Raw genomic sequence first — 24,970 nt, 5'->3', positions numbered from 1 at the left:
ATGTGTGTCTTATCATCTTTCCAGTTCAGGATCTTATGTACAGCAGTAAACATGATTTCTACTAGACTCTTAGTTGAGTCATATTGAAATGTCCTTTAAAAGCTCAATAGCATCAGTCTCAAATTAGAATCTTAAAAGTAACTATGCTAAGGTTCAATTTTATTTTGGTATATGATGTTATCCCTCACTTACTGTCTCTTTTTCTGGTACTGTACCATCTTCAATAAGGGGTGTGCTGATATGATATTTTGCCTCTTACTTACTCAGAAGCCGAGTTATTCTCAGAATTTCTAACGTTGTCCTGCATTACTCCAAAGATAGGACATGCAGGTATTCCATTAACAACTGCAGTGGTGCAGTTAAATACATAATATTTAATGCAGATTTAACAGATTATTTCCTTTCCATTTAAACAGCACTTGTTGTCCTTTAACCCTGACCAATCATTCCAGGTTTTGTAATTGCATTTACATTCTTGATATGTAACTCTTCTTCAATTATTGAACACATTATACGGTTGGTCTCTCTTTTTTAACCTAACTAACATTTTAGTTTAGTTTAAATAAGCCTAGGACATTCATTCAATCCAGTTTCTTTTTGAAAGCCTTTGTTCTCACCTCTATAGAAACGGGCATCAGAGAATTCTGTGAAAAAAGCTGTGAAGAGAAAAGTTTAATGTGAGCAAGGAAGATTCCTGTAAATTCAGGTAATAACAAGCAATACAGAAACAAGATGTTCAAATAGAAATTACTGAGGTAACAATATGATGATTTCCATTAAAAACATAAAAATTAAAAAAGAAATTTTTTTTGTTTAAAAGCCCAATATTTCCCCCATAAACTGAAATTATTATTACTATTACTATTACTATTACTATTATTATATCATATTTATGTATATTTATATATACATAACAGAAGATTCATCTGGAAGCAAAAACATTTTTGTTTTCAGAACAAGGAGTAATAGAAGCATAAAAATATTTCTGTGGTACTGGAAAGTCTTTTTAAACATAATTCATTCATCCAAAGATTTTGCCTGTGCAACTATGACAAAGCTGAATCCAAGACATGTAAAGCTGCATATTAACCCTAAAAGTTAATCCTAACATTTATAAAGGAGCTAGAGAAAACATATGAAAAGATTTACTCTGATGATCACTTTTTGATGATATGCTCGGGGGGGGTTGAGTTACATACTAGCATGAAAACTGCCCACTTTTTAAATACGTTCAATACATACAAGATCTCTGTAAGTAGTTTTGCACTGCATCTATATACTGTATGTAATATGCAGTTAAATTATTATCATTATTAAGGTATGTTTTAATGAATGAGTTTGAATAAAAATAGAAACAATTTGAAAAACTTACCTTTTTCGGAATGCAAAAGTTCTGAAAAATAAGATATATAGGGTTATATCAGAGCACATTTTTCTCTCAGATATTGAAACATACAGGATAATCTGCAAATTCTACAGGATAATACCTTTAAAATGACTGTTCCACCTCCACCTGAATTTAATTTCCAAGCAAAATCTCAGTTCTTTTTGAAGAATTTGATTACCTTCAGGGAGAGCTCAGATTCACAAACCTCTAACTAATAACCATGGCGTTCAGGAAGGAGTAGTCAGTGCCAGTAAGCTAACTAGCAATTGAATGATTGATTGATTGATTGATTGATTGATACATTCATTCATTCATTCATTCATTCATTCATTGACTGACTGACTGACTGACTGACTGACTGACTGACTGACTTTTAAAATAGACGTGAATCAGGGCTTTGGAACATAAAGGTATCAGAAGGCAGACGCCTATGCTGAATGTAAGAGCATTCAGGAGAGACTAATATCTGTTGAACATCAGTTGGTATAAATTATTCTGAGTTTTCAAATATGTACAGTGCCACTCTGTAGAAGAGATATGATCACTGGGGTTACCAAGTCATCCAAGATGAAGAAAAGCTAATTCCATAGAACCAACCCAAAATACTGATGGCAAAAGCCTTCGTGACACTTACCGTTTTCTTTCCTTAACTTTTCTGAAAAGAAAGATGAATATAGTTTTCATATGAATAATCCAATTCAGAATTATTCCGTCAAGAAAAGTATAAGATTTGTGGGATCTATAGGGATATAGGGATATATCAGAGGAAATTTTTCTCTCAGATATAGAACCATATAGGATAACCTGCAAATGATGCAGGCTAATACCTATAAAATGACTATTCCACCTCCACCTCAATTCAATTTTGAAGCAAAATCTCACTTCCTTTTACAGACTCAGACATACCTTCAGGGAGAGCTCAGATTCACAAAGCTCTAACTAATAACCATGGCGTTCAGGAAGGAGTAGTCAGTGCCAGTTAGCTAACTGGCAATTGATTGATTGATTGATTGATTGATTGACTGACTGACTGATTCATTGACTGCCTGACTTTTAAAATAGCTGTGAATCAGGGCTTTGGAACATAAAGGTATCAAAAGGCAGATGCCTATGCTGAATGGAAGAGCATTCGGGAGAACCTAATATCTGTGGAAATCAGTTCGTATAAATTATCCCGAGTTTCCAACTATCTACAGTGCCACACTGAGAAGAGATATGATCACTGTGGGTACCAAGTCATCCCAGATGAAGAAAAGTTAATTCTATACAACCAAACCAAAGTACTGATAGCAAAAGCCTTCCTGACACTTACCATTTTCTCTCCTTAAATTTTCTGAAAAGAAAGATGCATATAGTTTTCATATGTATAAGCAGGTTTAGAATCATTCCGTCCAGAAAAGTATAACATTTGTGGACAATTGATTTCCATTTATGATTTCGATTACATTAATTGAGGTTGAAACGTGATAGGCTTACAAGATTTCTCCTTACCGAGAGTCTCTAATTCTCCTAATAACTTTAAAGAGACTGCTTTTAATGGATCCAAATCCATCCTTATACCATTTATTTATTTATTTATAACTGAAGAAAGGGATCTTAATTAAAACTCTTCCTTTTAAGAAGTTAAATCATTCTCCCTAATATATCCAGGTGCTTTGACCTGAAAGGCTTTAAAAGGGACCTGCACCCAAAAGTCAACAGGCAACCAGTACAGTGTCCTCTGAGCACAGATGTGAAATGCCTGTGGTTCACTCGGCCTTTGCATTCTCGACCAGCTGCACTTTCCAAGTGACCTTCAACTGCAGGACCAAGTACAGCTCATTGGAATTGTCGAACCAAGAAGTGACTATGTTATGACTATTAATCTCACTGTATTGCAGAACAAATTAAAGGCACAAAATATTCACATTTAGAAGACATTACGGGGTACGCCCTTTTCTTTCTGGTTTCTTTATGAATTCTGAAAATTCAACAACTGTATGAGGCATATTTAATTTTCCTTAGAATAGAGGAGATGGATAGAAAAGAATCAGATTTTGAACCCCATTTTATTTATCCCAGGAATCTTCATAGTCTGCTCTTCTCTGAACACAATGAATCAGAAAGGAAGAGTGAATTTGCAGTGTACAATTAGAGGAGGTCATTATTATAACCTAACATGTTATGTTATATAACAATAAATAACATTTATTATTACCATATTAATGTATGTTTTAATGAATGAAGTTGAATACAAATGGAAAGAATTTGGAAAACATAGCTATTTTGGAATGCAATACTTGTGCAAAATAAAATATATAGGGATATATCACAGTAAATGTTAAAATATGATTTAAGGAATGAGGTTGAATACAAATAGAAACAATTTGGAAAGCTTACCTTTTTCACAATCCAATACTTCTGCAAAATAAGAAACATAGGAATATATCAGAGGAAATTTTTCTCTCAGATATAGAACCATATAGGATAACCTGCAAATGATGCAGGCTAATACCTATAAAATGACTATTCCACCTCCACCTCAATTCAATTTTGAAGCAAAATCTCACTTCCTTTTACAGACTCAGGCATACCTTCAGGGAGAGCTCAGATTCACAAAGCTCTAACTAATAACCATGGTGTTCAGGAAGGAATAGTCAGTGCCAGTTAGCTAACTGGCAATTGATTGATTGATTGATTGATTGATTGATTGATTCATTGACTGCCTGACTTTTAAAATAGCTGTGAATCAGGGCTTTGGAACATAAAGGTATCAAAAGGCAGACGCCTATGCTGAATGGAAGAGCATTCGGGAGAACCTAATATCTGTGGAAATCAGTTCGTATAAATTATCCCGAGTTTCCAACTATCTACAGTGCCACTCTGTAGAAGAGATATGATCACTGGGGGTACCAAGTCATCCCAGATGAACAAAAGTTAATTCTATACAACCAAACCAAAATACTGATAGCAAAAGCCTTCCTGACACTTACCATTTTCTCTCCTTAAATTTTCTGAAAAGAAAGATGCATATAGTTTTCATATGTATAAGCAGGTTTAGAATCATTCCATCCAGAAAAGTATAACATTTGTGGACAATTGATTTCCATTTATGATTTCGATTACATTAATTGAGGTTGAAACATGATAGGCTTACAAGATTTCTCCTTACCGAGAGTCTCTAATTCTCCTAATAACTTTAAAGAGACTGCTTTTAATGGATCCAAATCCATCCTTATACCATTTATTTATTTATTTATAACTGAAGAAAGGGATCTTAATTAAAACTCTTCCTTTTAAGAAGTTAAATCATTCTCCATAATATATCCAGGTGTTTTGACCTGAAGGTCTTTAAAAGGGGACCTGCCCAAAAGTCAACAGGCAACCAGTACAGTGTCCTCTGAGCACAGATGTGAAATGCCTGTGGTTCACTCGGCCTTTGCATTCTCGACCAGCTGCACTTTCCAAGTGACCTTCAACTGCAGCCCCATGTAGACCGCATTGCAATTCTCCAACCAAGAAGTGACTATGCCATGACTGTTAATCTCACTGTTTATTGCAAAAAAAAGCTGAAAGGCACAAAACAGTCACTTTCTTTAGAAGACATTACGGGATATGCCCTTTTCTTTCTGGTTTCTATATGAATTTGAAACTTCAACCACTGCGTGACACATATTTCATTTGCCTTAGGGTAGAAGAGATGGTTGGAAATGAATAGGACTTTTCAACCCCAATATATTTATCCCAGAAATCTTCATAGGTCTGGTCTTCTCTGAACAAGATGAATCAGAAAGGAAGAGTGAATTTCCGCTGTACAATTAGAGGAGGTCATTATTTAAACGTACCATTGTATGTCATCTAACCCTAGATAACATTTATTATTATCATTATTATATTATGTTTTAATGATTGAGGTTGCATACAAATAGAAAAAATTTGGAAAACTTACCTTTTTCGGAATGCGATAGTTCTGCAAAATAAAATACATAGGGTTACTCAGAGCAAATTTTTCTCTCAGAATTTGAAACATACAGGATAATCTGCAAATTGAAGGATAATACCTTTAAAACGACTGTTCCACCTCCACCTGAATTCAATTTCCAAGCAAAATCTCAGTTCTTTTTGAAGAGTTTGATTATCTTCGGGGAGAGCTCAGATTCACAAAGCTCTAACTAATCACCATGGCGTAAAGGAAGAAGTAATCAGTACCAGTTAGCTAACTAGCAATTGATTGATTGATTGATTGATTGATTGATTGATTGATTCATTCATTCATTCATTCATTGACTTGATCATTGACTGACTTACTGACTTTTAAAATAGACGTGAATCAGGGCTTTGGATCATAAAGGTATCAGACGGCAGATGCCTATGGTGAACGTAAGAACATTCGGGAGAGACTAATATCTGTTGAACATCAATTCGTATAAATTATCCCAAGTTTTCAAATATGTACAGTGCCACACTGTAGAAGAGATATGATCACTGGGGGTACCAAGTCATCCCAGATGAAGAAAAGTTAATTCTATAGAACAAACCCAAAATATTGATAGAAAAAGCCTTCCTGACACTTACCGTTTTCTCTCCTTAAATTTTCTGAAAAGAAAGATGCCCTTAGTTTTCATTTGAATAAACAGGTTTAAAATCATTCCATCCAGAAAAGTAAAACATTTGTGGAGAATTGATTTCCATTTGTGATTTCGATTACATTAATTGAGATTGAAACGTGATAGGCTTACAAGATTTCTCCTTACCGAGAGTCTCTAATTCTCCTAATAACTTTAAAGAGACTGCTTTTAATGGATCCAAATCCATCCTTATACCATTTATTTATTTATTTATAACTGAAGAAAGGGATCTTAATTAAAACTCTTCCTTTTAAGAAGTTAAATCATTCTCCCTAATATATCCAGGTGTTTTGACCTGAAGGTCTTTAAAAGGGGACCTGCCCAAAAGGCAACAGGCAACCAGTACAGTGTCCTCTGAGCACATTTTGAAATGCCTGTCGTGCTCTCGGCCTCTACATGCTCGACCAGCTGCACTTTCCAAGTGACCTTCAACTGCAGCCCCATGTAGAGCGCATTGCAATTCTCCGACCAAGAAGTGACTATGTCATGACTGTTAATCTCATTCTTTATGGCACATAAAGGCACAAAACATTCGGTTTGTTTAGAAGACATTACGGGGTATGCTCTTTTCTTTCTGGTTTCTATATGAATTTTGAAACTTCAACCACTGCGTGAGGCATATTTCATTTTCCTTAGAGTAGAGGAGATGATTGGAAATGAATAGGACTTTTCAACCCCAATTTATTTTCCCAGAAATCTTCAAAGGTCTGGTCTTCTCTGAACAAGATGAATCAGAAAGCAAGAGTGAATCTGTGCTGTACAATTAGAGGAGGTCATTATTATCACATGACATTGTATGCTATCTAACACTAAATAACATTTATTATTATCATTATTATAGTATGTTTTAATGAATGAGGTTGCATATAAATAGAAACAATTTGGAAAACTTACCTTTTTGGGAATGCAATAGTTCTGCAACATAAATTACATAGGGTTGTATCAGAGCAAATTTTTCTCTAGATATTGAAACATACAGGATAATCTGCAAATTCTACAGGATAATACAGGATTTAACAGTCGTTAAAACGACTGTTCCACCTCTGCCTGAATTCAATTTCCAAGCAAAATCTCAGTTCTTTTTGAAGAGTTCGACATATCTTCGGGGAGAGCTCAGATTCACAAAGCTCTAACTAATCACCATGGCATTCAGGAAGAAGTAGTCAATGCCAGTCAGCTGACTAGCAATTGATTGATTGATTGATTGATTGATTGATTGATTCATTCATTCATTCACTCATTCATTCATTCATTCATTCATTCATTGACTGACTGACTGACTGACTGACTGACTGACTGACTTTTAAAATAGATGTGAATCAGGGCTTTGGAACGTAAAGGTATCAAAAGGGAGACGCCTATGCTGAAAGTAAGAGCATTCGGGAGAGACTAATACCTGTTGAACATAAATTCGTAAAAAATATCCCAAGTTTTCAAATATCTACAGTGCCACACTCTAGAAGAGATACACTGGGGGTACCAAGACATCCCAGATTAAGAAAAGTTAATTCTATAGAACAAACCAAAATACTGATAGAAAAAGCCGTCCTGACACTTACCGTTTTCTCTCCTTAAATTTTCTGAAAAGAAAGATGCACTTAGTTTTCATTTGAATAAACAGGTTTAGAATCATTCCATCCAGAAAAGTAAAACATTTGTGGAGAATTGATTTCCATTTCTGATTTGGATTACATTAATTGAGGTTGAAACGTGATACGCGTACAAGATTTCTCCTTCCCAAGAGTCTCTTATTCTCCCAATAATTTTAAAGAGACTGCTTTTAATGGATCCAAATCCATCCTTATACCCTTTACTTATTTATCACTGATGAAAGGGATCTTAATTAAAACTCTTCCTCTTTAACAGTTAAGACATTCTTCCGAATATATCCAGGGCCTGTGGCCTGAAGGCCTTTAAAAGGAGACCCAAAAGTCAATATGCAACCAGTACAGTGTCCTCTGAGCACATTGTGAAATGCCTGTGGTCCCCTCATCCACTACATGCTCGACCAGCTGTAATTTCAAGTGACCTTCAACTGCAGCCCCATGTAGAGCGCATTGCAATTCTCCAAGCAAGAAGGGACTATGTCATGACTGTTAATCTCATTGTTTATACCAGAACTAACTAAAAGGCACAAAACATTCTGTTTGTTTAAAAGACATTATGGGGTGTGCCCTTTTCTTTCTGGTTTCTATATGAATTTTGAAACTTCAACCACCGCGTCAGGCATATTTCATTCTCCTTAGGGTAGAGGAGATGGTTGGAAATGAATAGGACTTTTCAACCCCCACTTATTTATCCCAGAAATCTTCATAGGTCTGGTCTTCTCTGAACAAGATGAATCACAAAGGAAGAGTGAACTTCCGCTGGACAATTAGAGGAGGTCATTATTATCATGTAACATTGTATGTCATCTAAGACTAAATAACCTTTATTATTATCATTTTTATAGTATGTTTTAATGAATGAGGTTGCATACACAGAGAAAGAATTAGGAAAACTTACCTTTTTCGGAATGCAATAGTTCTGCAAAATAAAATACGTAGGGTTATATCAGAGCACATTTTTCTCTCAGATATTGAAACATACAGGATAATCTGCAAATTCTACAAGATAAGGCCTTTAAAATGACTGTTCTGCCTGAATTCAATTTCCAAGAAAATCTCAGTTCTTTTGGAAGAGTTTGCTTATCTTCGGGGAGAGCTCAGATTCACAAAGCTGTAACTAATGACCATGGCGTTCAGGAAGAAGTAGTGAGTGCCAGTTAGCTAACTAGCAATTGATTGATTGATTGATTGATTGATTGATTGATTGATTCATTCATTCATTGATTGATTCATTGACTGACTGACTTACTGACTGACTTTTAAAATAGACGTGAATCAGGGCTTTGGAACATAAAGGTATCAGAAGGCAGACACCTATGCTGAATGTAAGAGCATTCAGGAGAGCCTAATTTCTCTTGAACATCAGTTCGTACAAATTATCCCAAGTTTTCAAATATCTACAGTGCCACACTGTACAAGAGATATGATCACTGGGGGTACCAAGTCATCCCAGATGAAGAAAAGTTAATTCTACAGAACCAACCCCAAATATTGATAGCAAAAGCCTTCATGACACCTACTGTTTTCTCTCCTTAACTTTTTTGAAAAGAAAGATGTATTGAATTTCATATGAATAAACCAATGCAGAATCAGTCCATCAAGGAAAGAATAATATTTGCTTAGAATTGAATTCCATTTATGATTTAGATTACAGTAACTGGGGTTTAAGTGTGAAAGACCTAATTGATTTATCCTCAGTGACCATCTTAATAAGAGTATAAGCACTAAAACAATGAAGCCTAGATAAATCATTATGGTCCCACTGATTTCAAAAACTGTTCTGAAAGAATCTTCCTCCAATCCTTGTTCCTGAACAGAATAACTGATTAAAAGCTTTCATAATAGCTACCATTTTCTGATCTTAGCTGATCTGAAAAGAAGATACTTTCAATTTTTATAAGGGTGAATCAATTAAGAACAATTCCACCAAAAAAGCATAAGATTTCTGGACTATGTATTTTCAAAAGAAATAATAGATTTATTTATGTATTTATTTTTATTTGTTTAATTTACATAGCCTTATCACAAAAGAAGTGACTCTGGGAGGCATAGAACAAAATAAAACAATTAATAAATACCTAAAACCTTTACCTTCTAATCTGGGTTTAATTCAGGTGATAGTAAAAAAAAAGATAAATAAATCCTGTGATTTATTTACAGTAGTAGCATATGCCATAAAAACATGAAAGTTTGATTCAATGTTTTTTGAATATCTGTGCAGAATTGATTTCCATCTGTGATTTGGATTACATTAATTGGGGTTGAATCGTGATAGTGTTATAAGATTTATCCTTACTGAGAGTCTTAGGTATTGTCCTAATAGCCTTAAACAGACTGCTTTTAATGGATCCAAATCCATCCTTATACCATTTATTTATTTATTGCTGAATAAAGAGTTCTTAAATAAAACTCTTCCTTTTTAAAAGTTAAGCAATTCTCCCTAATATATCCTGGTCCTGTGACCTGAAGGGCTTTAAAAGGGGACTTATACCCAGAAGTCAACAGGCAACCAGTAGCAGTGTACTATACAGACATTGGGAAATCCCTGTGGTTCCCTCAGCCTCTACATTTTTGACCAGCTGCACTTTCCAAATGACCATATAAATGTGATCAATCAATCAATTAATAAATAATGCATGTTGTCCTTAATGAAGTTGAGTACAAATAGAAACACTTTGGAAGACTTTCCAAAATGCAATAGTTCTGCAAAAGAAAATATTTAGGGTTATATCTTCAGCACATCTTTTCTATCAGAGCAGATTTTATCTCAGATATTGAATCAGGTAAAATTTCTCTGCAAATTATACAGGATAATAATTTCTACTTTAAAATGAGTAGAGAAAAATAGAGGACTCAGGAGGAATGGAGGTAAAAAACAATTGCACAAATTCAAAGTTTAACTGAAAAACATTTTGACATGTTCCCCCCCCAAAAAAGTTCAAAGAACAACATAAAGAAGTCCATTAAAGGAACGTTGTTGAAGCAAGAAGAGACTATGGCATGACTGTTAATGTTGCTATTTACTACAAAGCAAACTAGGAGACACAGAGCATTCACTTTCTTTAGAAGACATTATAGGACATGCCCTTTTCTTTCTGGTTTATATATTAATTTTGAAACTTCAGTCACTGGGTGAGGCACGTTTCAACTTCCTTAGAATAGAGGAGATCAATGGAAATGAAGAGGACTTTTCAACCCCAATTTATTTATCCCAGGAATCTTTATAGGTCTGGTCTTCTCTAAACAAGATGAATCCAAAAGGAAGAGTCAATTTGTACTGTACAGTTGGAGGAGGTCATTAATAATGATGATAATAAATGTATGTTTTAATGAATGAGGTTGAATACAAATAGAAGCAATTTGGAAAACCTACCTTTTTCACAACGCAATTGTTCTGCAAAATAAAATACATAGGATTATATCAGAGCACTATTTTCTCTCAGATATTGAATTATACAGGATAATCTGCAAATTATATAGGATAATACCTTTAAAATGACTATTCTACTTCCAGTCAAAATCAATTTCCAACCGAAATCTCAATTCTTTTTGCAGAGCTTGACATAACTTCAGGGAGAGCTCAGATTCATAAAGCTCTAACTACAGTATTATGCATGCATTTCAGGAAGAAGTAGTAACTGCCAGTTAGCTAACTAGTGATTAATTGATCAATTCATTGATTGGTTGGTTGGTTGGTTAGTAACTATCTTTTTAAAATTCATGATCATCAGGGCTTTGGAACATAAAGGTATCGGAAGGCAGATGCCTATGCTGAACGTAAGAGCATTTGGGAGAGCCTAATATCCACTGAATATCAGTACTTATAAATTATCCCAAGTTTTCAAATATCTACAGTGCCACACTATACAACAGATATGATCACTGGGGGTACCAAGACACCCCGGTTGGCGAAACGTTAACTCTATGGAACCCACCCAAAATACTGACGGTAAAAGCTTTCATGACACTTACCTTTTTCTTTCCTTAAGTTTTCTGAAAAGTAAGATGCATTTAGTTTTCATATTAATAAACCAATCCAGAATCATTCCATCAAGAAATGCATAACATTTGTGGAGAATTGCTTTCCATTTGTGATTTGGGTTACATTAATTGGGATTTAAATGAGATAAGCTTACGAGATTTCTCTTTAATGAGAGTGTTCGTAAGAGTATATGCACTAAAACAATGAAGCTTAGTTTAATCATCATTATCCCACTGATTGCAAAAACTGTTCTGAAAGAATCTATATCCCCTCCTTGATCTTCAACACAATAAGTGATTAAACCCTTTCATAATACCTACCATTTCCTGTGCTTAACTGATCTGAAAAGAAAGATACATTCAGTTTTTATAAGAATGAATCAATTAAGAACAATTCCATTAAAAAACCCTGTAAGATTTCTATTTTCAAGAAAGAATGGATTACCTTCTGATCTGGATTTAACTAAACAGTTAAAAATGATAGACTTAGTGTTTTCAGAATGGAAATATTTTGCAAAAGATTATACATAGAGTTATACCTTAAGAACAAGATTTCTATCAGAGCAAAATTTTATCTCAGATATTGAATCAGGTAACATTTCTCTCAAATTGTACAGGATAATTACGTTAAAATGATTACAGAAATATACAGGAGTCAGGAGGGATGGAGGGAAAATATTTCTTGCACAAGTTCAAAGTGTAACAGAAAAACACATTGCCATGTTTCCAAAAAAGTTCAAAGAACATCATAAAGAAGTCCATTAAAGGAACGTTTTCCAAAGTTCAGGTAGAACATGCTGAACTGAGTTGCTTCTGCTGGCTAATAACTAATAAACCTTACTGAAAAATTGGCAGTTTTAATAAAGAGTTACATGTGATTGTTAAATTCTGTTATAAAGCGGCTCCCTGAGAATTCGTAGATTATGTAGGACTGTGGAATTTCAGATCGATATGTCAGATATTAAATTCAGACCAGAAGTAGACTGGTAACTGACACAGAGGTGATAAATTCATGCCAGTCCCTATCCACAAATAAGGAGGGTCATTCCCTATTTGACCCCTAAATATTCTCCCAACGGAGACAACTGATGTAAAATATCCATTTGCATATTTTTGTGTCTTCTATGAAATAGGAGACTAATTTTTTTTGAAGTCCTTTTGCTTCTATCACAAAATAAGCAAATGCCTGTGGAAGTCTCTTTTCCAGTTAGCACAACAATGACGTTTCTTTGGAGTGAGAATACTCACTCTATGGTAAGGCAACCAGCTCTACAATCAGGCAGGATGACGTCATCCCTATGCTTGTAGAAGTAGGGAGATGTGTTAGGAATGTATATAGTATGAGAGTAGGCACCTATTGGTTGATTACAGATACACTTGCCCGTGTTTCACACAGTCATGTTTCCTTTGAGATATTTTAAAAAGAAAAAAGAAAGGAGATAAAGAAATTCAAAACTAGAAAAGGTTTAGTGGTGGCAGCAGAGCTAGAAAGGTATAAGGAAAGGACACCCACGATCAGGAGGGTATGCAACCATGTGTCCCAATCAAGTCTGATGTCGTCCAGAGCACAGGTAGATCTTAATTCATTAATTCCTTGTTACAATTGAAGTTAGAGTCAACTGCCTCTCTGGCTGACTTCTGAATGTGTACCAGAAGGGTGGGGTTTTTTGTTGTCTGTTTTTTGTGTTTTGCTCTTTGCACAAGGCTAAATCTTGAGTTAACCTTGCTAGTTGGGTTGCCTTTATGCAATCTCTGTTTCTAACATGAAGTGCACAATTTGTTTTCCATATATCCTGATACTGCAATAGAAAGAAAAAATACCAGTGTGCGTATAAGTGAGTGCACGTTAGCTTAGATATGAAGATTGAAAGGACAAATTGTTCAGTATCTTTGGAAAAGGCTAACACTCTTACCTTTCCGCCTGTATATCAGGAAACCAAGAGTGGAAATAACCACAACACTCAACGTAATTAATATCTCCATTGCATAAGGATTCATTAGCATCCGAGCAAATGTCTGGAAGCATAAAACACAAAGCCAAAAAGGACAGAAAAATACTTATAGTCTTCTTTTTACATTAACCGAACTGGATCTGACATTGGAACATCAGTCAGTTGATACATATCTTCAGAATAAATTAAAATCTTTAGTAGCTGGATAGCCATAGTGCTTTTACTCCCTGGAGCTTTTTTTTGATGATATTCCAGAAGAAAACTCATGCATTTTCTCTCCCAAGAAATTTGATTATATTCATTGCTATGAAGAATATACTTCCCAACTTTTGCATAGCAATCTTAATTTTATTATAGTAACATGACTTTTAGATTCATTATTCTAAAGCTCTAGAAATGTTCTTTCTTGACTCCTGTACACTGCCCCATGTAAAAGAGTCCAATAATTCTACTCCACTTTTACTGTCGGCATCCCCTCTGCCCTCTGCACTAAGGCTCTGAGCATTTACTTTTACATGTAGGACACAACAGCCGCGATACAGGATGACATAAAATCGTATCTTTGTTGCATATTTTCAGCCTTTTTTTCCCCTCTTTTTTTTTAATTGGAAAATTCCATAGAGGAAGTAATCTCTATGGAATTAATCTCTTTTTTGGGTTGTTGTTGTTCAGTCATTAAGTCATGTCCGACTCTTCGCGAGCCCATGAACAATATCGCGCCAGGCCTTCCTCTCTTTCACTGCCTCCCTGAGTTTGGGGGGGTTAATGTTCATTAACCCCGTCATACCCCAGATCTCTCAGATTGTCAGCTCTTGGCAAATGCAGTTTATACAGTTTGTCCATTTTGCTTGAGTAGTGATGCTCCTCTTGTTTCTTAAAGAGGACAAATGCTTTACGCTTGGCATGGTGTTCATGTCAGTGGTCTCTAGCAGGAGCCAGGCACAAGTTAAGACATAGTCCCATAAAAATCTGGGATTCTGGTGAAGGTATCAAATAGAATCCCCCATTGGGGAGAGATGGGTGGGTGTGGGGGGGGGGCAAATTTAATAAATAAATAAATAAATATCCAATAAATGCATTATTTAGAGAAAACAGGATAACATTTTCCCAATTTCCACAAATGGTTATTCTTAAAAATATTTTGATATAAAAACAAGTGTTCAGCCTTATGAATGATTATTGTTACAAGCAAATAGTATATGTCAAGGGAAGACAAAAATGTAAAATGTTGGTATGGAAGTACTTAAAGTATAAAAACAAAGGCAGCTACAATATTTATTTTTAAGTACAGTGATGTTTACCATTTAAATGAACATATATCCAAATGCATGTTTCAGCTCAGGCTTTGGGTTTCTCACTCCATCAGGAACATATCACTCTCCTTTCCCTCACCAAAATATTAAATATTACAAGAATTAAAATGTATTACAAGGCAAAAACACCTTTTCAATAACTGTAGATTGGTTTTACTTTTACTCACGGTTAGATCACAATGTATCTTTTGCAGTTGAATCCCATTATAAACCACTTGGTTGCATACTCCATCTAGATGATCTTCATCTATCTAAATTCTTCTAAATTCTGCCTCTTAAAAATGTATATAAAAATATTTTAGATTTGTCCTGCCTTTTAAAAAGCCCTGTAATACCAGGTGGTATTGACCATGTCTAACCCTTCAGTAAACTAAAAAAAAAGAAAAGAAAAGCAAGATTTTTCAATAGGTAGTAGAGTGAGAAAAGGAATAGCTCTTCGTAGTCACAAGAGTCAATTTACTTCTCAGGTCTTCACAGAAATTCCTTTGTATTACATTACCTGAAGTGCATGAAACTACAGTAAAAATACTATGGTGTAGGCACAGATCAGAGAGAAGTAGAAAACAGAAATATTACTGTGTGTTGTGCATCAGACTTTGTTCCTATTCAATTATTAACTTTTATGACATCTTCTTCTTCTGTTGGGTTCAACCAAGTCAATATTCAGTCCCTACTTCCTTCATCTTCATGTCTTCAAAACCCTGGATTCCTTCTTGCCAACAGTTCCAAACACTATTGTTTCCATTGCTTCAGTTTGCAAGAGAATGAAATGGATCAGACAAAAAACCTATTGAATCCAGTATCCCTTTCCTCATGATGACCAGCTAGAAAGATGTGGAAAGTGCCTAGATTGGCCCTCTTGGGTTCCTCAATTCTAAGCAAAATGCAGCTGATACTGGAGGGAGCAACTACTCACCAATGACTAATATCAGATACATTGTAGTCCATCAATACCAGCTATACTATGTTAGGCCTCAATAAAACCTTAGCAGAATTCAAGCAGAGGGTCTGGGACTCAGATAATCAGTCAGATAAGGCCAAAATTTTCCATTGTCATTATAGCAGATTTTCCCCATCACCCAGGATTCTCTCTGGCGTCTCCTTCTTCTTCTTCTTCTTCTTCTTCTTCTTCTTCTTCTTCTTCTTCTTCTTCTTCTTCTTCTTCTTCTTCTTCTTCTTCTTCTTCTTCTTCTTCTTCTTCTTCTTCTTCTGCATGCTCCAAATATGAGGCTTTTTTTTTACTGCACCTACTGCACCTGATACACATCAGGAAGGAAGGAAGGAAGGAAGGAAGGAAGGAAGGAAGGAAGGAAGGAAGGAAGGAAGGAAGGAAGGAAGGAAGGAAGGAAGGAAGGAAGGAAGGAAGGAAGGAAGGATTTCTGGCACTCCCTGACAGCTTCCCACAATCTAAGTCAACGTTCTATGGGGCTCCACACCACAATGACTATTATACATCTCTATAGAGCTGCCCATTTGATTGTATCTAAATGTAGGTCAGTACTCTAGCATATAAACTGATAGATGAAAGACAGTCTATTCTGTGGAATAGAACCAACCCACTGGTTCAGAGAAGAGTTTGGTAATCTGAGGCTTGCATTGGTACAATGGTACCAGACCCATTGACAAATGGGCAATGGCTGAAATTGTCCACAGTACCTGGAAGATATCAGAGTGCCTATTTCTGCTGTAGAACCCTTGAAATTAATGGTATTTACATTAGATATGATGTATGTATCCTGTAGACTTCTCTGTTCATACTTAAGTATTCTAGTCTAAATGTGACTAAAATTGGAATCAACCCAGCATCATTTATGTACAGTATGGCCCTAACATGCTGAGCATTTAATCCCACTAAAGGTCACTGTTGAATCTGCAGCTCCTGAACTGATTTCTTAAGGAATATTTTAGGATTAACATTAGGGAACTGCAAGCAATAAAACCAGAGCAGTCTCTCACTGGATATGAAGAACCATGAGTGAATCTGTAAGGTGAATTTCCCCTTTTATATCTTGATATTATATTTTCCCCTTTAATTTTCACTAGAAGGGAAACCATATCCACGCAAACCTTACTCATAAGTATATAGGTATACTGTATTCAATATACATGTGCACGGCAATTCATGTAATGCTATCCCCAAGCAGTTCACGTAGCAGATAGAAAGTAATGCAAAAACTTGTTTGTTTGTTTGAATTTATTAGCTGCCAAACATCAATGGACCCTTGGTGGCATACAAAACTGGAAAATCCATAAAAAACAGATAAAATCAAATGAACAGCCCAGACTAAAACTGTCTTACAGACAGCACAAATCAAACTAAGCAGGGCCCTTAGACATACAATAATACATCAGCCCCAGGCCTGGGACCAAAGCCAGGTTTTAAGGGCTTTCTGGAGCCCTAGGAGAGAGGGAATAGTCTTTATCTCTGGGGGGATACTGTTCTAGAGGGTGGGGACTGTGACAGAGAAGGAATGCTTTCTCAGTCCCACAAGATGACAATGTTTGATAGAGGGGATCTGGAGCATACCCACTCTGTGGCAATGTACATACCAGGCGAGCAGAAGCAATTGGAGACAAACAGTCCGTCAGGTATCCAGGCTGTATGCCATAGGCTTTATAGGTAATAAACAGCACCTTGACTTGTACTCAGAAGCTGACTTGCAACCAGTGCAGCCCACATAGCAGTGATGACACATGGGCATACTAAAAAGCACCCATTACTGATCACGCCACTGCATTTTGAACCAGCTGTAGCTTTCAGCCGGTCTTCAAGGGCAATGCCATGTAAAGCACATTGCAATAATCTAAACATGAGGTGACCAGGACATAAGTAACTATCTGAAGGGTCTCCCAATCGAGGAAAGGATGCAACTGATGCACAAGATGAACCTGTGCAAAAGCCCTCCTGGCCACAGCTGCCACCTGTCTTCAAGCAGGAGCTGTGAGTCCAGAAAGACTCCCAAGTTGCATATCAGGGGGAAGTGCAGCCTTATTTAAGATCAACAATAGTAACATCCCTAGCCCCAGGGACCCAAACAGCCACAGCCACTCAGTCTTGTTAAGATTGAGCTAAAGTCTGTTCTGCCCCATCCAGATCTGAATAGCCTCCAGACACTGGGTCAATACATTGACAGCTTCACCCGCACAGCTCAGCATAAAAATGTAGAGCTGGGTATCATCAGCATACTGATGGAACCGAACCCTGAACCAGTGGATGATCTCACCCAGTGGTTTCATGTATATGTTAAACAGGAGAGGGGAGAGCATCAAGCCCTGAAGCACCCCACATGTGCGGGGCCACCAACGCAATCTTCCCCCATCAACACTGATTGGAACTGACTACTGAGGAAGGATGTGAACCACTAGGACACAGTGCCTCCCACTGCTAATCCCTGCAGCTGGTCCAGAAGGATACTGTGGTCAACAGTAGTGAAAACCACTGAGAGATCACAGAGTACTAGGATGGATGCACTACCCCATCCTAGCTCCACCAAAGGTCATCAACAACTGCCATCAGCACAGTCTCTGTACTTTACCCTGGCCTGAAACCATACTGAAATGGGTCCAGATAATCCGTTTCCTCCAAAATCCTCTGCAGCTGCCCAACCACCTTTTCCACAAATTTCCCCAAAAAAGGAAGATTGGAAACTGGCCCATAATTATCCAATAGGGAAGGGTCCAGTGATGACCTCTTGAGGAAAGAGCATCCCACTGCTTCTTTCAAGGCTGGTGGGAACACCCCTCTCTCAAAGAGGCTGAAACCACCACATGGACCCACCCTGTAGTCACCTCCCAGGCTGCCTTAATAACCCAAGAGGGGTGAGGGTCTAACAAACAGGTGGCTGAACTAACAGAAGAAGGACCTTGTCCTCTTCCTTGAGTTTAACAGAAAACAAACTAAGTCCAGATAATATCATAGGACTGTGCCCTGGGCAACTCACTTGGGCTTGCCCAGTTAGAGTCCAAAAATGAATCTGAGTGATTTTGTCAACCAGATAGCAAGAATATTCTTTTCCATGGCCCTGCAGATGATCCTGTGGCCCAGCCTCCCCACCCACCTAATAGGGAGCGGGTCACCCTAAACAGGGCCACTGGGCAGCTATCAGCAAACACCATAAGAACAAGGAAATAGCAACATTTTGCTACCCTTATCACCATGATGTAGGCCCAAATATGGACTCTTATTCATGTTTCATTGGATTCACTCTTTCTCCAGCAGTGCTCCAGGTCTTCTTTCTTCTTTCTTCTTTCTTCTTTCTTCTTTCTTCTTTCTTCTCTCTTCTCTCTTCTCTCTTCTCTCTCTCTCTCTCTCTCTCTCTTTCTTTTTTTGACATTCCCGTAAGGCATAAGACTGATACAGTATCACTACTTTTCTTGCCATAAATCTTCTTGTTAATTATTCACTGTCCTCTGACAATGAAACACTGGAGGGTGTGGTAAACTGTCCATTTGTTGACACGAGTAACGTTCTTTCATCAAGAATGCAGTCATGAGACCAGGAGGCTCTGACTAGTTTGAAATCTCCGATTGAAAAGGAAAGTGCTATTTTGTCTCTGGATCTATCTGAGAATCTCAAGAGGAATTGGAGACACTAAGAAGCTCTAGACTGCCATCCTTGGAATCTACCACCCAGAAATCATTATATCTTAGCACAGGTGGTTCCTTAGACTCTCTTATCTTCCAAGGCAGAAAAGTATTCTACCCCACTCTTTCATGAAATCTCATTCATAAAAAAGATGGGCTTGAATGGCTGCCAAAGTATAGTGCTCATCTAGCAGGTGCTTGGCACATTTTAGCATTTATCATTTGGATAAAAGTCTCAGGTCAGCATTTATGAAGCAGGAATTTTTACTTCACAGTGACTAAATGAACAAACTTGTTTAATCAACCAACAGGTACAGAGACAGTAGAAGAATGCTTTTATTTCATATTATACACAATTCTAAGTATTATTTTATGAGCAAGAATCATAACATCAGATGCCTGTATGTTAGAACCACAGTACTCAGTTCTGAATGAAAGCAACCCTCATTGAAACCAATGCAGGTTCAAAGAAAAGTTCATTTATTGGAAAGTAGTGTACAGCTCTAAAGCATAGTTGGAACTGAATCCCGTGCGCGCCAAAACTTAATTTTACTTCATTCCCATTTCACCCTCCCCTTCTGTCTTTGAATCTCTTCTGCGCATGTCTACAATGTTCTCAGGTTCTCAGGTTGGTATGACCTTGGATGTCCTGGGAGCCAGATAACAACCCATCTGCGTCTAATGGTTAACATTCCATTCTTCCATTCCTCCCTCCCCTCCCCCCCCCCCCCCATGATGGCAGAAACGAAGCAAGCAAACTAGCAGTGCTTAATTGCGAGGATTCTGACACTCTAATAGAATCAGGTTCATCCAGCCCAGATGGAGGAAAGCCTAGACAGCAGTGGAAGAACAGCAGTGGTCTGCTATTCCTAGATTTCAGGCAACAGAGATATAAACAATTTATAAATGCATTTTCTGTACTATTGATAGCCTCCACTCTCTTCGGTAAAATAGGTGCATAACCAGAAAAGCAAAATATCCAGATAGTGACTGTGTATTGCCCATCAGCATTTCTCTTGTGCCCACAAGAATATCCCAGGGTGCCTGGGACCCAACTCAGGCTTTTATTTCCATGTTTTAGGTTGGGGTTAGGTGGAATTAAAGGGCAAAATGGGTGCCTTAAGCTATACAGATGCTCAAGGCACACATTCATTTCAACATTCCTGACATTTCCTCCTTGAGGAAGATCTGGCCATACCCACTTTGGACTGTGGCTTTTAACATTTAACACAAAAGGTATAGCCTGTTAGCCAACAGAACTTGCACACTTGCACTAAAACCAATCTGGGAACATCTACAGAACCTGATATTTAAAATGCAGCTTTCCTGGGATATGGAAGATCATCTTGCTATTTTACTAGAACTGAATCAACTTTTTCAGGCTAAGCTCCTTGCTTGGCCTTTGAATAGTCTGTTTTGCATATGAAGACTGCTTGTTATGTATTCTATTTCATTTATTTTATTTAAACAACATATACAGCCACACCAAGTGATCCTAGGAGGCAGCTTGCAGAAAATCAAAACCAGAAATAATACAAAACATTCTACCAAGAGAGATTCATACATCAGTAAAGCATGAAATTGCAGGGGAGGGAAAGAAAAGAAAAGGAGAGATAGAAATAGCTGGACACCACACACGAAAACTGTATTTGCTTCAGTTCTGAAATGAGAGTTCAATGTTCTAGCTCAATCTGCATTTGATATGGAAACCAAACTGCTGAAACTCCTGTGATCTACAGAAAAAAGACAATGTAATGCTGAAGTCTGTGTTCCAAAACCTAGGCAGTGCAAAAATAAGAACTGGGCAGAAGAAGGATTGGACATTGCTTTACTGACAATGGCAAAGACATTAATTCATACTGGCTGGGTAGAAAATATAAAATGATTGATATAGTGCCAGATGATGGGCCCCTCAGGTCAGAAGGCACTCAACATGCTACTGAGGAAGAGCTGAGGATCTTTTGAAGTACTAACGGTGGTTATGACATGGCTAGATTAAAGCCTTTGGGATGTCTAGCTGCTGATGTTTCCATACAGCAAAAGAAATCCAAAGCTACAAGGACAGAATTACAGTGAGAACATGGAATGTAGAATCATGAACACAGGAAACCTCAATATAGAGAAAGATGAAATGAAATGACTAAAGATTAATATCTTAGGCATCAGTGAATTGAGATGGACTGGGATTGGATGCTTTCAGTTAAAAGACCATACTGTTCATTACTCAGGACATGAAAAACAAAGAAGGAATGGAGTGCTTTACTAGTTAGGAAGTATATAGCAATAACAGTACTTGGCTACAATGCATACATGGCTGAACTTCATGGACAACCCTTTAATATGACAATCATTCAGATTTATGTTCCAACCACCAATCCAGAAGAAGAGGAGGTTGATGAGTTTTATGTCAAATTGAAATCAACAGAACATGCAAGCAAGATATGCTGCTTGTGATTACAGACCAGAATGTCAAAATTTGAAACATTAAGGAAGAAAATGTAGTTGGACTGTATGGCTTAGGAAACCAAAGTGAAGCAAGAGACCAACTTATCAATTTCTGCTACTCTAACACTGTCTTCAAACAACCAAAATGATGCCACTGTATATCAACGTCACCAGATGGGGAACTCAAATTGACCCTATTATTGCTAAAAATGAGGTGGAGGAGCTCAGTTACAGCGTCAAAAACATGACCAGATGTTGGCTGGGGAACAGATCATGAACTGCTCATGTGCAAATTCCAAGTTGAGTTAAAGAAGAAAAAAGCCAACCAGTTTCCATGATATGATCTTGAGCATATAGCTACTATTTTCAAGGAAAACCACAGGAATCACTTTGAAGTCCTGAACATCATTGATAGAGAACTAGAGGAATTGTGGAATGAACTTAAATATTTTGTTAGAGATGAATGTGAAAAGAGAGTGCCAAAGATGAAGAAACAAAAGAAAGCAAACCGGATGTCAGAACAAAATGAAGAAATTGCCAGGAAGAGAAGAGAAGCCAACGTCAAGAAAGACAAAAATCTCAGGAAGGAACTTAACAAACAGTTTCAGAGAGCTGAAACTTTGATACAGGTCAAGAAGCCACAGTATGGACAGAACATGGGGAAACAGACTTGACAAGGATGCATATGCTCCTCTTATTTATTCAGCCTATATGCTGAATATATTATATATTAAGGGAAAGAAGAAGGTTGGATTGAAAGAAGATGAGTGTGGCTTTAAAATTGGAGGAAAAAACACCAATAACCTGTGCTATGCTGATACACTATTTTAATAGCTGAAAAAGCAAGGGATCTGTAAGTTCTACTAATAAAAGAACATAGTGAAATAATGGGACTAAATAATAAAAAGAACATAGTGAAATAATGGGACTAAAATTAAATATAAAGGAAGCCAAACTAATGACAACAGGCACAACAAACAGCCTTAGAACTGACAATGAAGATATCAGTGTGATAGATAGCTGCTGCCTTTTAGGATCAACCACCAATAGTAAAGGAAGAAGCAGTCCAAAAGTATGCCACAGACTAGCACTAGGAAGAGCAGACATGAAGGCATTGGAAAGATATTCAGATGCTGTAATGTGTCTTCAGATGCTATAAAGATCAGAATAGTACAAGCAGTGGTGTTCTCTTTGACACTGTATAGAAGTGAACGCTGAACTTTGAAGAAGCAGGATAGGAAGAATATTGATCCTTTAGAATACAGTGAATATCTGAGAAACAAATAAATGTGTCATAGAACAAATTAGTCAAGAATTCTTACTCAAGTCACAAAGGATCAGGCTCAAATTATCATATTTTGGACACATTATGCAAAGACCTGGCTCTCTTGAGAAATCTATAACACTGGGAAAGGTGGAAGGAAAAAGAAGAAAAGGATGACCGGCAGCAAGGTGGACAGGCTTAGTTACAGTAGTGATAGGTGCACCATTGGAAGACCTATCTTAGGAACGGATCGTTATGGAGAAAATATATCTACGTGGTCTCTAGAAATCAACACCAACATGATGGCACATAATCAGCCAATCAATGTAGTTAATAATCTTCGCCATTTGGAGCATTAAAAATGACATGCTGGTGAGATATTGGGGCAGGAGGAATTGGGTGTTAAGCTACTGAAAGATGACTGATTTCAATCAACACTAAATATGACAAAGTCTGGATCCAAAACAATTAAAACATACTACAATATTATCAATAAAAAGGCAGAATAAAAAAAACTAAAATGCTTAAAAGAGAGATAAGTTTTTGTATAGCCAACAAAAAAAGTAACAAATTCAGAAGCCTATTGTTTAGCTGAATGAGAGAATTTCATGAATAGGGAATTGCAACCAAAGTCCCATTTCTCCATTTGTGACCCATTAACAGAATTGGCACAACAGAGTTCATAGAAGTGAATTATTCAACAGTGAAAATGCACAATAATTTCAAAGCAAGCTAGAAATCTTTAGTTAGGAAAACATAACTCTGTTGTAGTAGAGTATCAAACTAAATCATTACCACTCCAGCATGACATTTTATGTTGTGAATTTTCATACTATTCCTGAATTGAGATACATCACTTTCTCACTTAGTAATTTAATGTTTACAAATGCATGGGAAGGGATTAAACCACCTCCAAAGAATGGGTAATTATTTTTTATTATTATTATTATTATTATTATTATTATTATTATTATTATTATTATGGTTTACCAACCATAATAGTCAACCAGATGTTTAGGCTGGATTTTGCATTTTTATCCACCTATCAAGTCCTTCCCAAAGACCTGGGGTAAGCAGATGTTGTTGTTTGATGATGTCAAAGGTATTGTCTCAGGTTGTAAGCTGTTCCAAGTAAAGCTCCCTTTTGCAATTGACTGATGGTGATTTTGTCAATGCCGATGATCTTCAGTTGGTGCTCCAGATTTTTTTAAAATACACCTAAGGTGCCTATTGGTACTATCTTTGCTATTTATTTATCTTTATTATTGTTGTTATTATTATTATTAAATAGATAAGATAAAATAACAAATATAAAGGGTAAAACATAGGCAGATAACAAATTCTAATATATATAGTATATACAGTATATACAGTGTGTGTGTGTGTGTGTGTGTGTGTGTGTGTTACAAGGCTTATGGACTGCTCCAATCACACATAGCACTGTTATGTATACCTACAATAACAATGTTTTGTAATGAAATTCCCAAACCTGGTCATTTAGATAAATTGTAGGAAAATTTAATCTATCCTTGGTAATGACAGAACAATGAACTGTAGTCTGTGTCCTTCTGAGATCTAAGGAAGAAATTTGGGAACCTGCATAGGAAAATAATTCCATAAGGACAGGAAAGGTAAAAGAAAGAGGGGGCACAGTCAGTGCTTGTGTTAAAGTCCAATCTACAAGTTCTAGGACCAGCAGAAATGTGTCAAAATGCCTAATGGGCTGTGCATCCCCGAACCTCTGCTTGAATTCTGCTAAGGTTTTATTGAGGCCTAACATAGTAGAGCTGGTATTGGTGGACTACAATGCATCCAGTCTTAGTCACTGGT

General features: G+C 36.8%; 1 protein-coding gene across 39 annotated transcripts in view; it reads right to left on the bottom strand.

The window, feature by feature from the left end:
- Positions 1-15,454, bottom strand: part of LOC103057640 (E3 ubiquitin-protein ligase TRIM39-like) — a 34,052-nt gene extending 18,598 nt beyond the window's left edge. For 3 of the 39 annotated variants that reach the window (XM_088142838.1, XM_088142837.1, XM_088142852.1), the window contains exons 1-15: positions 15,015-15,423; positions 14,836-14,915; positions 13,496-13,598; positions 11,904-11,924; positions 11,574-11,594; positions 10,975-10,995; positions 8,500-8,520; positions 7,554-7,574; positions 6,889-6,909; positions 5,942-5,962; positions 5,316-5,336; positions 4,360-4,380; positions 3,767-3,787; positions 2,700-2,720; positions 2,022-2,042 (exon numbers count right to left, since the gene is read on the bottom strand). In XM_088142838.1, coding sequence (XP_087998964.1) covers positions 2,022-2,042; positions 2,700-2,720; positions 3,767-3,787; positions 4,360-4,380; positions 5,316-5,336; positions 5,942-5,962; positions 6,889-6,909; positions 7,554-7,574; positions 8,500-8,520; positions 10,975-10,995; positions 11,574-11,594; positions 11,904-11,924; positions 13,496-13,598; positions 14,836-14,838 — 358 coding nt within the window. In that variant the 5' untranslated portion in view covers positions 14,839-14,915; positions 15,015-15,423. Of the gene's footprint in view, positions 1-617; positions 657-1,372; positions 1,394-2,021; positions 2,043-2,699; positions 2,721-3,766; positions 3,788-4,359; positions 4,381-5,315; positions 5,337-5,941; positions 5,963-6,888; positions 6,910-7,553; positions 7,575-8,499; positions 8,521-10,974; positions 10,996-11,573; positions 11,595-11,903; positions 11,925-13,495; positions 13,599-14,835; positions 14,916-15,014 lie in introns of all 39 variants that reach the window. The other 36 variants (XM_088142845.1, XM_088142854.1, XM_088142856.1 and 33 more) reach the window with 32 other exon arrangements.
- Positions 15,455-24,970: the final 9,516 nt, after the last annotated feature.

Source organism: Python bivittatus, unplaced genomic scaffold (genome assembly GCF_059951505.1).
Source record: "Python bivittatus isolate LINGU-HERP-01145 unplaced genomic scaffold, Pbiv_v1 ctg000440_np1212, whole genome shotgun sequence".
Taxonomy (NCBI): Eukaryota; Metazoa; Chordata; class Lepidosauria; order Squamata; family Pythonidae; genus Python; species Python bivittatus.
The sequence above is the reverse complement of the archived record's forward strand: the minus strand, read 5'-3'. Positions and strand labels throughout refer to the sequence as shown.